Source organism: Etheostoma spectabile, unplaced genomic scaffold, assembly GCF_008692095.1.
Source record: "Etheostoma spectabile isolate EspeVRDwgs_2016 unplaced genomic scaffold, UIUC_Espe_1.0 scaffold325, whole genome shotgun sequence".
NCBI lineage: Eukaryota > Metazoa > Chordata > Actinopteri > Perciformes > Percidae > Etheostoma > Etheostoma spectabile.
The window spans coordinates 753,938-765,797 of NW_022605585.1; the positions used below are offsets into that span (position 1 = coordinate 753,938).

Genomic DNA, 11,860 nt, shown 5'->3' on the forward strand with positions numbered 1-11,860 from the left:
TGTCTGGCAGTCGTTTAACAGGGGACAAGAGCGGCGCCTCGAGGAGTGGGCTGGTGCGGAACGTGCAAGCTTTTAGATGCTGGCGACCATGCCCTTGGAAAGGTTTAATCGATCCATAATCAACATTGTTTCAGGAAGGGGGGACTGGGGACAAGTAGGGGCAAAACACAAAGCAAATAAAATACAAAAACGCACCGTTCGTGGAAATAGTGACAAACACGAGGGTTCGGGGGCACACAGGGAGCAACTGCCGAGACGCCCGCTTGCAGGGGGTGGGCGTGGGGACACAGGGGGGGGGGGATCTAGGGGGGGACAAAAGAGAAGACAGAGCTGGGCAAATGATAACACTTAGGTGCTACAACAAGCAGCACAGACGGGGGGGAACGAATAACATACAACGAAATTACCAACAAAAAACTAGAAAACCCCAGGGGGGGTCAAAAAATATCCAATTGCACAGGGGCGATTTGTCCTCTCATGACTGGGTTAGGATTTCTGGGGTGGTGGGAGTTGGTATGGTTGGTGTGTGGGTATTGTGGTCAAAAAAGGCAGCGTTTGATCTCTTAAATGCTGGAAATGCTGGTCGCATAAAGGGGTGTCTCAGATTAAACTGAATATTGGCCTTTTAATGGAAATTCGGGAAAAAAAAAATGCTGGATTTTTTTTTTTACATATAGGTCGCATTGACTTTTTATCACGGGCCTGGTGGCGGGCCGGGGGGACGGCGGTTACTCAAAAACCTCCGAAAAAAAAGAAATGCCAGCACCGATGTTATCGTGTGTCTAGGTAGAATTAACAATGAATATTTGTAAACTGGGGCAAGAGGGCCTTGTTGGTTTGGGAGTAGTTGATGTTCTTTTTGTGTTTTTGTTATACAAGTTCAAGACCTTCAGTGAATGGTCCCTCCCCGTGGGGGGCTAATTCATGTTAGCTGCTGCGGGAAATGCAAAGAAAAGTTTACCTCCAACACGGGGTAAGCACTGAGCCACGACGGGGGATCGAATTAAAGAAAGTGGGAGCGGATGCAGAAAACCAAATGGGGAAATAGATAACGACTGGAGGAAGGTATTAAGAGGTCGGGCGATTGGGGGGGGCCAAATAAATGTGCAGGGAAGAGTTCGACAACAAGTATGGGGTGCTATAATGATCCATTTACATTATTGCTAGTAAGTAGATATCGTACGATAACGACAGACCAATTTTTAACAGCGTGTAAGTCACGAAATGTCATTGAAATGTTGCTGTTGATTGATAGGCTCGCAGTAGGGAAAATTGGTAAATTGAGAACTGTTAAGACAGGAGTGCGGGGGCTTTAATACCGCCATGATATGAAAGTGAAAACTACGGAGGAAACTTAAAGAGGGGTCATGAACCTATGAGTCCACAAAGTTAACGAGGGACTGAATTGAAGGAAATGTCGGAATACCATAACACTTTGATTAGGGGGCGTGCACGTAAGCTCCACCGGCCGCCAGCGGGTTACCCGTAGTCGATGGTGTGTCGGGCTCATGTGGTGCCGCGTGCGGGGGGCGGCCTAATTGGGCCGCAAAACAGTACGCGGGGCGGCGGAACCATTCGAAGGGGGACGCAGAGAAGATACGACTTAAGAGTGATGAAAACAAACCTGGGAAACACAGGCCTATCAGGTGGTGGCGTTCATGCAAGATGGAGTGGAGAGGGGGGCAGCCCTGCATCATCTTATGATAGAAAGTGGGCCTGTAATTGTATACCAGCATACACATACAAAGAGTTTTCAAATTCATTCCGCATGGTATTTGACAGGAATTTTTAGTATGGTATTGGGGGTCACGAAAATTAAGGTGTTAAACTAACGACACAAAAATAATAACAAATGCACGGACCAGAAAGGTTTTAAGCGACCGCTGTGTTTATATGGTCCCGACAGAAGGACGCGGAGGTCGTGTGTGTAACTGATCCCGTCGGTGTTTGGTAGTAAGTCCAGGCGCTATGGCTACTAATCAAGTAGGGCCGTAACCTCACGGGGGGGCCGACCACCCGGACTCGCTCTGTGTTTAGAACGAACCACAAGAAATGTTTAGAAAAAGTGCAGAACGAGCCAAACGGGTCTGAGAACAGGATGAGGCCCGGGGAAGAAGATGGGGCGTCGAAAATCGTGAGGGACCATGTGGATGGGGATCTGTCTTCATTGGAGGTCCCCGGGGGCCAGGGAGCGGGAGGATCAAGGTGGGTCACCGGGGGGAAGGTAACCGGAGTAACAGTCTAGAGGCTGGGGCTGGGGCAGCCGTGAGGAACAGACCCGCCAAAATCTATTTAGGGGGTGGTAGGAGAAGTAGTTGCATTCATGAAAACACATGGTTTAAAGGTGATAACGGCAATCAAAAAGGTCTAGTCAATATTGGCTTGGGTTTATTTCGTGTAAATTAACAAAGTAATATGCAGTGGCAATTTGTGGGTGTGGTGGTTGAGATAAATGTGGGTGGGGCTACTGGGGGACTTCTGATTGGAATTTGGTTTTCAACTTGCACGGCAAAAAATGCCACATAAGGATCTGAGCAACAATCTAAAAGATTGGCAGACGGGGGTACTTTTCACCAACATTTTGGTGGGCGTGTAGCGCTCAGAAGGGTTTGATTGAAGACCAAGGTGCAGTATGACGGGGCCATGGCTTTAACATAAGTTCCATGAAATAAAATGGGGGCCAATGAGTCTCCCTTTGGCGCTACAGAGTGGGGCGTTACCCGTTGTGGCTGTTGGGGTTCTGCAAGTTGCGCATGGGGATTTAAAGAGAAGGACCATCTGCAGGGCTACCCTAAGCGTAACCCTGCTCTGGTTAGAGGCATAGCTAGCTAACTGCTAAGTATAACGCTTGATGTCAAGTTAAAGAGCTTTAATGCTACCATCCTTAACTAAAAACGTTGTAAAGGCTTGTAGAGTTAGCTACTGCTCCCAGCCGGTAAGCGTAACCGGCCAACGGAATGGCTAGATATTCGCTACTTGTGCAAAAGTCCAGCGGCTGGTGAGCTCATGTAGTAGGCCAGTGAATATTAAAAAGCTACAATGCGTACGCGGGGAGCGGGTAGGCTAACATCAGTCGCTCTATCCGTTATCGCGTGGGCGTGACTAACCTAACTAAGTAACTATTGCAACGGGGGGCACGTTGTTACGTTTGTGTGATGATGTTTATTTTGTTTTTGTTTTTTTGGTTTTTTCCCGAACAATTAACACAACTGAGGCGGGGGGAAAATGAGGACAGAAATATTTGAGAACTGGTCATTTCCAAGAATCTGCAAGTTTATAATTTGAAAATTTGGTGACCCCGCCCGTCACGAAGTAAAGGGGGACCACATCATCCGAATGTCTTTAATTTAATATTAGAGTTCATTTAGATTTAAAATCTTTGGACCTGTGCAGCAATTCACATGCGATTGTGCGGCAGAGTCCTCTCATGGAGGAAGAGGCGGACAACGCATCACTCCTGGAGTCAAAGTTAGGCGCCGGGAAAAATCTCCTAAGCTCCTCAACTAGACAACCAAAGACCGAGCACCAGAACGGTACTCCACCTAGAAAAGAGGAGCTGCATGGCAAAATCCACGCGGACGGCACCACACCACACAGTCACAGGACGACAACACAGCGACAGCGGACCACACGCGACACACCACGACACCCTACAGCACACACAAACACACAGCACAAAACACTGTAGTAAAATCTATTGTTTTTGGCCGTTTACACCAATAAAATGTGTTAGGGGATGTGTGAGAGCGGGGGCTACTGTCTATATACTCATCATCCGGGGATCGATTGTTTGGGTCTAGTGTCTTACTTTCCATGTGGAAACAAACCATCCCCAAATAAACAGCTTGGGGATCTGTCGTTGCTTTGAGTCGTTTCCATACCTAGTCTCGCTTAAACTGCCAGAACCCTCTCCTCAAGGTGCACTGAAAGAGGGTCTGGCTATAGTCTGGCTAGCTGTCCCGGATTTACCCAGCAGAGATCTGAGACCCGGTTAACCATAGGTCCTCAGATTGGACAGATAGTTCTAGCTTGCTGATCTGGAGTTACCCGTGGCAGAAATCTGAGTACCATGTAACCATAGTCCTCAATGGACGATATGGTCTACTAGCTGTCTGGTTTACCGGCAGCGACCTGAGGACCATCTACCATAGTCCTCAGATTGGACAGATGAGTCTAGCTAGTCTGTCTGGATTTACACGCCAGAGATCTGAGGACCAGGTAACCATAGTCTCAGATTGGACAGATGTCTAGCTTGCTGTCTGGATTCCCTGCAGAGATCTGAGGACCAGGTAACCATAGTCCTTCAGATTGGACAGATAGTCTAGCTAGCTGTCGGATTTACCCTGCAGAGACCTGAGGACCAGGTAACCATAGTCCTCAGATTGGACAGATAGTCTAGCTAGCTGTTGATTTACCTGCAGAGACCTAGGACCAGGTAACCATAGTCCTCAGATTGGACAGATAGTCTAGCTAGCTGTCGGATTTACCCTGCAGAGACCTGAGGACCAGGTAACCTAGTTCTCGACATCCACTGAATTTAAAATTGCAACACAAGAAAGCGTAGGAAAGGAAATAACAATACCTGTGAAGTTGAACATCAAGGATTTAATGCACTTAAAAAACAATGAACCTCAAAACCTTTATCTCACTAACTGCCTGCTAATCGTTCTGTCTGAGCTGCTGTCCGATCACTGACTTGCTACTGCTCTGTTTTCTCACCCCCTTGTTGCATTTCACACTCAATTACGTCTCTCACGCCTGGTTGCATTTTTTGTACAGATGCACATCTTCACCTGTATTGTACTGTATGAACTATATGACTCATTCAGCATTCATATAATCAGTCTATTCATTCATATCGTGTATTCCTGATCTACTCACTACCTAGACCACTATTTGCACAAACTGTATATTGACTCTTCACTACATTCAGCATTTACATAGACTGTCTATTCCAATCTGTGTCACTTTTTATGCCTATACTACAATTTGCCACTCGCCCCACTACATTTCAGCAGTGTCATAGACTGTCTATCCATGTACAATATTGTGTTATTACCATATCACTTTGCATACTCTTCTCGTTACGTACACTCCTTTGCACCAGCCTATTGTATGTAATGAATGTGAAACTGTATTTGTCCTGCACGCTTTGTGCTTTTCTTGGACCGGTTGCGTTGCAAATGAGAACCTGTTTCTCAACGGCCTACCGGTTAAATAAAGGTTTAAAAAAAAAACATTTAGACTGATTCCTACCTGGAGCAACCCTGTGCCTTCGGTCTCGATGGTTCGCTTGTTGTGCGTGCAGTTTCGACAGACGTCATCCTTCAAAGCACAAGGCAATTGAAGAGATTTACAATTAGTGTTGTGTTGATACAGAGATCAGTTTATTAGTCATGCTAGCTGGCTATGGATGCCAATCATCTATCCAATCACTGTTGGATTAATTGGGATGAATGTGCTCATCATTCGTGTTCCCCTCAGGATGAACTGTAATACGTGTGTCCAATACTTAATTTATGAATATATACAAGTGGTGTATAAAAAAAAGGATGCTTGCATCAGCTGACCAAACCCACGGTCACTTTGGTCTCGTCAATTGGACATTTGGGCACTTTACAAACAGGAAACTTGTCATCAGAATTTTTATCGGGGTACCATTTCGGCGTCCTCTCGCGCCTCGAGCCATTCCACTCAAAATAACGCTACCACTCTTGTGCCGGCTCGCAAGCCAAACGACTGTGTGTGTTGCAGCGTCTCCTTTTTGTGTTTTCCTGCTAGCTGATCCGGTTTGGAGTGTTGTAGTTTTCCCACCGATACTGTTACTATTGTTGCAACACAGCATGTTACAAAAACTACAAATTGTGCAAGGCCAAAAGACTTCATCTCCAATAGAAAATTGACGACTTTTCACCTCTTGAAGCACCCTGTAACATATAATGATGTCTCAGGCCTAAATTTTTACGACCCCCTAAAACATTCTGCAGGTGTTCCACATGCTTTGGCCCTCTGTTAGACCCTGAGTTCATTGTGAAGCTAACACTCTCAGCGTTTTTGTTTCTATTGGCCTTGTGACACTAGGCCTTATTGACACAGGCTAACAGAGGTGTAAACACGAATTTCCTATTCCGTCCAAAGTAAATCATCTAAAAAATAATAAAAATCACTACTGTATCATATTACAACTGCTATATACTAAAAAAGTACCACGAGCCCATGTCTCCACTTTGACAGAAAAATCCATAAGAAAAATTTGCTTATAAAATGATTTTAATCTGAATGTTTTTCTACAGATATGTCTGTGCGGTGTCTATTTCTTATTTCTAAAAGAGCCCAAAAAGTGCTAAATAATAACTTTCTGAAAACCAAACACATCCACATCACTCACACAAATTCCAAATATTAATCCATAAGATTTCTAGAATAAGTAATCTAATTTGATGAATGGTGAAAATTCCAAAGACAAAGCGCCTTATTTTGTTGGCTTTTCCGACAGCCTGGAGTGAAACTCAGGGATAGGTTTGTTTGTTTTGGCCATGTCTGGTCCCATGTCAACGCACGTCTTTTTACTATCTAACACCCGATGGCCGTTTTATTGCCGTTCCTTCTAATTGGTGGCTTAAACTGTCATTCTTTCCCGGAGGCCCAATGGAGCTGAACGCTAGGTTATGTTTTCGTTATGAGTGTATCTTTTGATAGAATCATGCGATTGGTTTTGGCAACAGGTTCATTCGATAGTGCTGGCACCACCCGATTACAATGATGTGTCGACATGATTCTCTACGCGCGCACAGGGAAAAAGTTACACGCATCAAACCCGAGAAATTAGCACTACCTATATTTTTGAATGTCGAACTTTGCCAGAAACTACAAGATTGTGAGGGGGTGACCAAATAATTATGGATGTACAGAGGCTTGGATATTCTAATAGTTTTTTACATGTTTAAACTGAAGAGGAGACCACGTTTTCGTGCGATCTTTCACACCGCTCGGATTAAAGACACGAGCATGACGGTAGGAAAGCACACTCAATTTAGACTCGAATAGTCTGTCCTTGCTGTACTTCAGAACATGATTGATACCCGTTGGATCACCTTATTGCTTGTTTTGGGCTCGATTGAATCATGAACTTAATAATCTTTCTAAACATGTATGACTTGTCGTGTTTTTGACGGTTTCTGCTGCAATTTATGACGGAAGTCCGCACTTCCGAAAAAAAAACGGCGAAGCGTAAATCCCGGTGCCGGTGACCGTATACTCCCACACGTAAATGGGTTTGAGTTATGCTGTTAACAATTCTCCATGTCTCTCTCTGTGTCTCTCTCTCACCCCCAACTGTATGGTCTTTATGGAAGACTGGGAGATAAATAACATCCCAAGTCTGGTCTAGACCTGCCTTTATGGAAAGACCTGGAGATAACATCCCATGTCCTGGTCTAGACTGCTCTTTATGGAAAAAGACCTGGGAGATAAATAACATCCAGAGTCCCCGTCTAGACCAGCTCTTTATGGAAAGACGGGAGATAAATACACCCCAGAGTCCGTCTAGACCTGCTGCCTTATGGAAAGACCTGGGAGGTAAATAACATCCCAGAGTCCGGTCTAGACCTGCTCTTTATGGAAAGACCTGGGAGATAAATAACATCTCAGAGTCCTGGTCTAGACCTCTCTTTATGGAAAGACCTGGGAGATAAATAACATCCCAGTAGTCCTGGGACGCTCGAACCTAGACCTCTCTTATGGAAGAGACCCGGGAGATAATAAAAACACCCAGAGTCCGGTCTAGACCTCTCTTTATGGAAAGACCTGGGAGATCAAATAACATCCCAGAGTCCGGTCTAGACCCTGCTCTTTATGGAAAGACCTGGGAGATAAATAACACCCAGAGGTCCGTCTAGACCTGCACTTAATGGAAGCCGACCTGGGAGATAAATAACATCCCAGAGTCCTGGTCTAGACCTGCTCTTAATGGAAAGCGCAGTGAGATAACTGTTGTTGTGATTTAGCGCTATATAAATAAAATTGAACTTACAGGTCTATTTTAAACAAATTGTATTACTTCTTGATTTAAATTGTACGTCTTGTGTGAAGCTTGTGTTTTAGTCTATCAATAAATATTACTATTACTAACCTTCTCCAGTTGGGCCCATGGTCTTTGAGGCAGCGCCTCTCAAACGTCACCAGTCCTTTTGGCTGAGTCTCTGTAAAGACACCAACAACGTCACAGATCTTCACCGACAGTTCTCACAAACGGGAGGAAGAGGAGGTTTAGCGTCAACTCACTCTCATCTGTAACCACCTGGAAGTAATACATGATGGCCCTCAGCTTCTCTTTCTTCCGCGGTGACCACTGTCCCCACAGACTGCGTGCAGAAGGAGAATGAAGCGTTAACGTACAGGCTGCACACAGAACGTAAGTGTTTTTGTTGCAATCAGTTTAATTTCATGTTTATTTGAATAGAGATGGATGCATTTGTGCAAAGAAAGCTCCAATGTGCTGCATCACAGCATTTATAACTATTGCTAATTCCTCAATGGCTGTCCCTAGAAGAGCTTTTAAACACACACAACACATAATCAGATGTGCAACAGCTGGAGACGGATGTTTCCTGACCTGGTGAAGTTAATGGAGGGGTAGTTGTGGTACTCTGCGTTGGGATGTGTGGTGTTGCGATGAGGGAAAGTGCAGAAAAATGCGTTCGCGAGCAGGCAGGAGATCTGAGCTTGTGACAGAGTGATGGATGCAGGGTGTCCGCTCCGAAGCAGCGGGATTCCCTGAAAACACGGGCACACACTTCACTACAGAGCCCGACCGATAAAGGATTTTTAAGACCGATATCGATACAAATATTTGATGATTTAAAAATCCGATATAACGGCCGGATCCAAAAATCAAGAAGCGCGTAACAAAACATAAACAGATTTCCCTAACATGAGTTATTTGTAGTTATTTATGAGTCCTCACTAAAATAATATGATAATGCAGTTTAAAAATAAACAACAGAACATCAAAAATATAGTGTGGCCAACAGGGACGCTGTAGAACGCCCTCTAGTGGACAAACTATGCAACGCCAACACTTATAACATGGTTGAAGAGTGATTCGTCTGTTTTTATTTTATTTTTTAAATATTCATTTATCGGCCTTTATGAATGCTGATACCAATAGTTTGGAAAATGCCTAATATCGGCCGATAATGTCTCTACTTCACTATCATCATCAGTGTGAGTGAACTGTAAAGTAGTTTTGCATCGCACATACATTCTGGGATAGGAGCGTGGAAAACTGGGTCTGGGTTGCCTGAATTTCTTTGAACCAATCACAACGAACTCGGGACGCAGTGATTGTGGCTCTGGTAAATGGTCTCAGGAAGGATACAATATTAAATGAGGGGCAAACAGGTGTCATGTGCCTTTATCTTGCCAGGCATAATAATCTTTTTCTATAACTGGTGGTCAAACATGCTAGAGCGTTCCAGTCTGAGGGTAAATGTGAACATATTCTGGGTAAGTCTCTACAATCATTCCCTGAAGGAACCAAGCAGGAATGTCTTGTTGCACCACCCAAATTTATTTTGACTCGGCGTGTAGCTCGAAGTTTCTTGTTGTTAGATTAGATTAGATAATACTTTATTCATCCCACAGCGGGGAAATTTCCTTGTTACCTCAGCGTTTTCTACAATAAAAGCAAAACAAACACACAAGAAAGACAGGCAAACAGCAGACAATGAGCAGAAGGTGGACTGAAGTAAAGTGGCGTCTAATAAATAAAGGTTTTGTAAAGTGCGGTTGCCATAGTACAAGAAACAATATTGCAGTGTAAGTAAGTGACGTTAAAATTAAATTGAATATGTAATTAAAGTAATAAAGCAAAAGTAGGCAACCATGACATAAGTTATATTTACCTGTGACCATAAATAATATTGAAAATATTGAAAAAGTAAGTACTTGTAATGGAAAAATATAAATACAGATAATAAAGATATACAGAAAGTGTGTGGATTTTCTTGTTGTTGTTTACCAAAGCGAAGGGGGCAACGTGCACCGGATTGGTTGCCGTTCATAAAAACCTCAAAACCAGACCAGAACTGTAGTGACCTGGAGCCGGTGCGTTTCATACCTTCTGCACGAGGTCCGGCAGCTTCAAGGCCAACGCAGCGATCTTTGGAAACAGCTTAGAGAAGTAGTTCTCTTCTTTCGGGATAACCTAGAAGGAAAATATAATGTTCTCTCGTCAGAGGGGTGAGACACTAAAGTGACGGTTGAGTGATTTGAAGAAAACAAACGGACACTAACCTTCACAAAGAGGGAGAGGGCCTCAAAGGACCACTGACCTTTGTACTTGGGGTTGTATTTGAAGACAGCGTCCTGGAGACAGTTTGAAAGAGTGCATTATAGTTTTATAAGTTTCTTGCAGACAGATTAGAATCAGGTTTAGGTTTTTGTATAAGAATCAGGTTTAGGTTTTTATACAAGAATCAGGTTTAGGTTTTTATACAAGAATCAGGTTTAGGTTTTTGTATAAGAATCAGGTTTAGGTTTTTATATAAGAATCAGGTTTAGGTTTTTGTATAAGAATCAGGTTTAGGTTTTTACATAAGAATCAGGTTTAGGTTTTTATATAAGAATCAGGTTTAGGTTTTTACATAAGAATCGGGTTTAGGTTTTTACATAAGAATCAGGTTTGGTTTTATATAAGAATCAGGTTAGGTTTTTTACTAAGAATCAGGTTTAGGTTTTTTATATCAAGAAGTCGGTTTAAGGTTTTTATATTAGAGAATCAGGTTTAGGTGTGTTTTAATACAAGAATCAGTTTAGGTTTTACATAAGAATCAGGTTGGTTTTTGTTAGATCAGTTTAGGTTTTTGGATATAATCAGGTTTTTTATGTTTTTGTATAAGAATCAGGTTTAGGTTTTTTTTTATATAGAATCAGGTTTAGGTTTTTACATAAGAATCGGTTTGGTTTTTCAACATAGAATCCGTTGTTAGGTTTTTATATAAGAATCAGGTTTAGGTTTTTTACATAAAATCAGTTTTAGGTTTTTATTAAGATCAGGTTTAGGTTTTTACTAGAATCGTTTAGGTTTATAAAGAATCAGTTTAGGTTTTTATAAAGATCAGTTTAGGTTTTTTATATAATAATCAGGTGTTAGGTTTATATAAGAAGCGGTTTAGGTTTGTATAAGAATCGGTTTAGGTTTTTTACAAATCAGTTAGGTTTTTACATAAGAATCGGGTTTAAGGTTTTACATAAGAATCAGGTTTAGGGTTTTTTACATTTAAAAAAATAATCTAGTTTAGGTTTTTACATAAGAATCAGGTTTAGGTTTTTACATAAGAATCAAGTTTAGGTTTTTACATAAGAATCAGGTTTAGGTTTTTACATATCAGGGATTTTGCCCTCTGTGTTTTGGTGCAAAACGGTTCCCATAAACCCAGCAAGAGAAAAGAGTTGAGAATCATAATCAGAAAATAGAAATTTACAATGCAAAGTATGTAAAATACATCTGTTTTAAGAGATAATTAAACAAAGATAGAATTAGGGGCGGGGGGGAAAACTCGATACAGCATAGTATTGTGATATTTTCAGTGGCAATACTCTATCAATACACAGGCGCCATCTTTTATTATGTGTACTGTATGTCTTGGTCAGTTTGTCCCATTCTGCAGCAATAAAATGAAGTGAGATGAACAAACAGAGACATGTTTCTTTTTAGATCCTTTTGGGGACGTCACTTAAAATTGGGAAAAATTAGAAGTTGGAAATAAGGTGACAAATTGCAATATATCGCAGAATATTGCAAAATGTTTAAAATCGCAATAATATAGTATCGTGGCATAAGTATCGTGATGATATC

General features: G+C 42.4%; 1 protein-coding gene across 1 annotated transcript in view; it reads right to left on the reverse strand.

Annotated features, from left to right (window-relative positions):
- pargl (poly (ADP-ribose) glycohydrolase, like) overlaps nucleotides 1-11,860 on the reverse strand; it is a 34,539-nt gene that overhangs the window by 8,334 nt on the left and 14,345 nt on the right. Inside the window, exons 7-11 of the mRNA XM_032511144.1 lie at nucleotides 10,297-10,368; nucleotides 10,121-10,207; nucleotides 8,615-8,775; nucleotides 8,284-8,363; nucleotides 8,132-8,201 (exon numbers count right to left, since the gene is read on the reverse strand). Of these exons, the coding sequence (XP_032367035.1) occupies nucleotides 8,132-8,201; nucleotides 8,284-8,363; nucleotides 8,615-8,775; nucleotides 10,121-10,207; nucleotides 10,297-10,368 (470 nt within the window). The remainder of the gene's footprint in view (nucleotides 1-8,131; nucleotides 8,202-8,283; nucleotides 8,364-8,614; nucleotides 8,776-10,120; nucleotides 10,208-10,296; nucleotides 10,369-11,860) is intronic.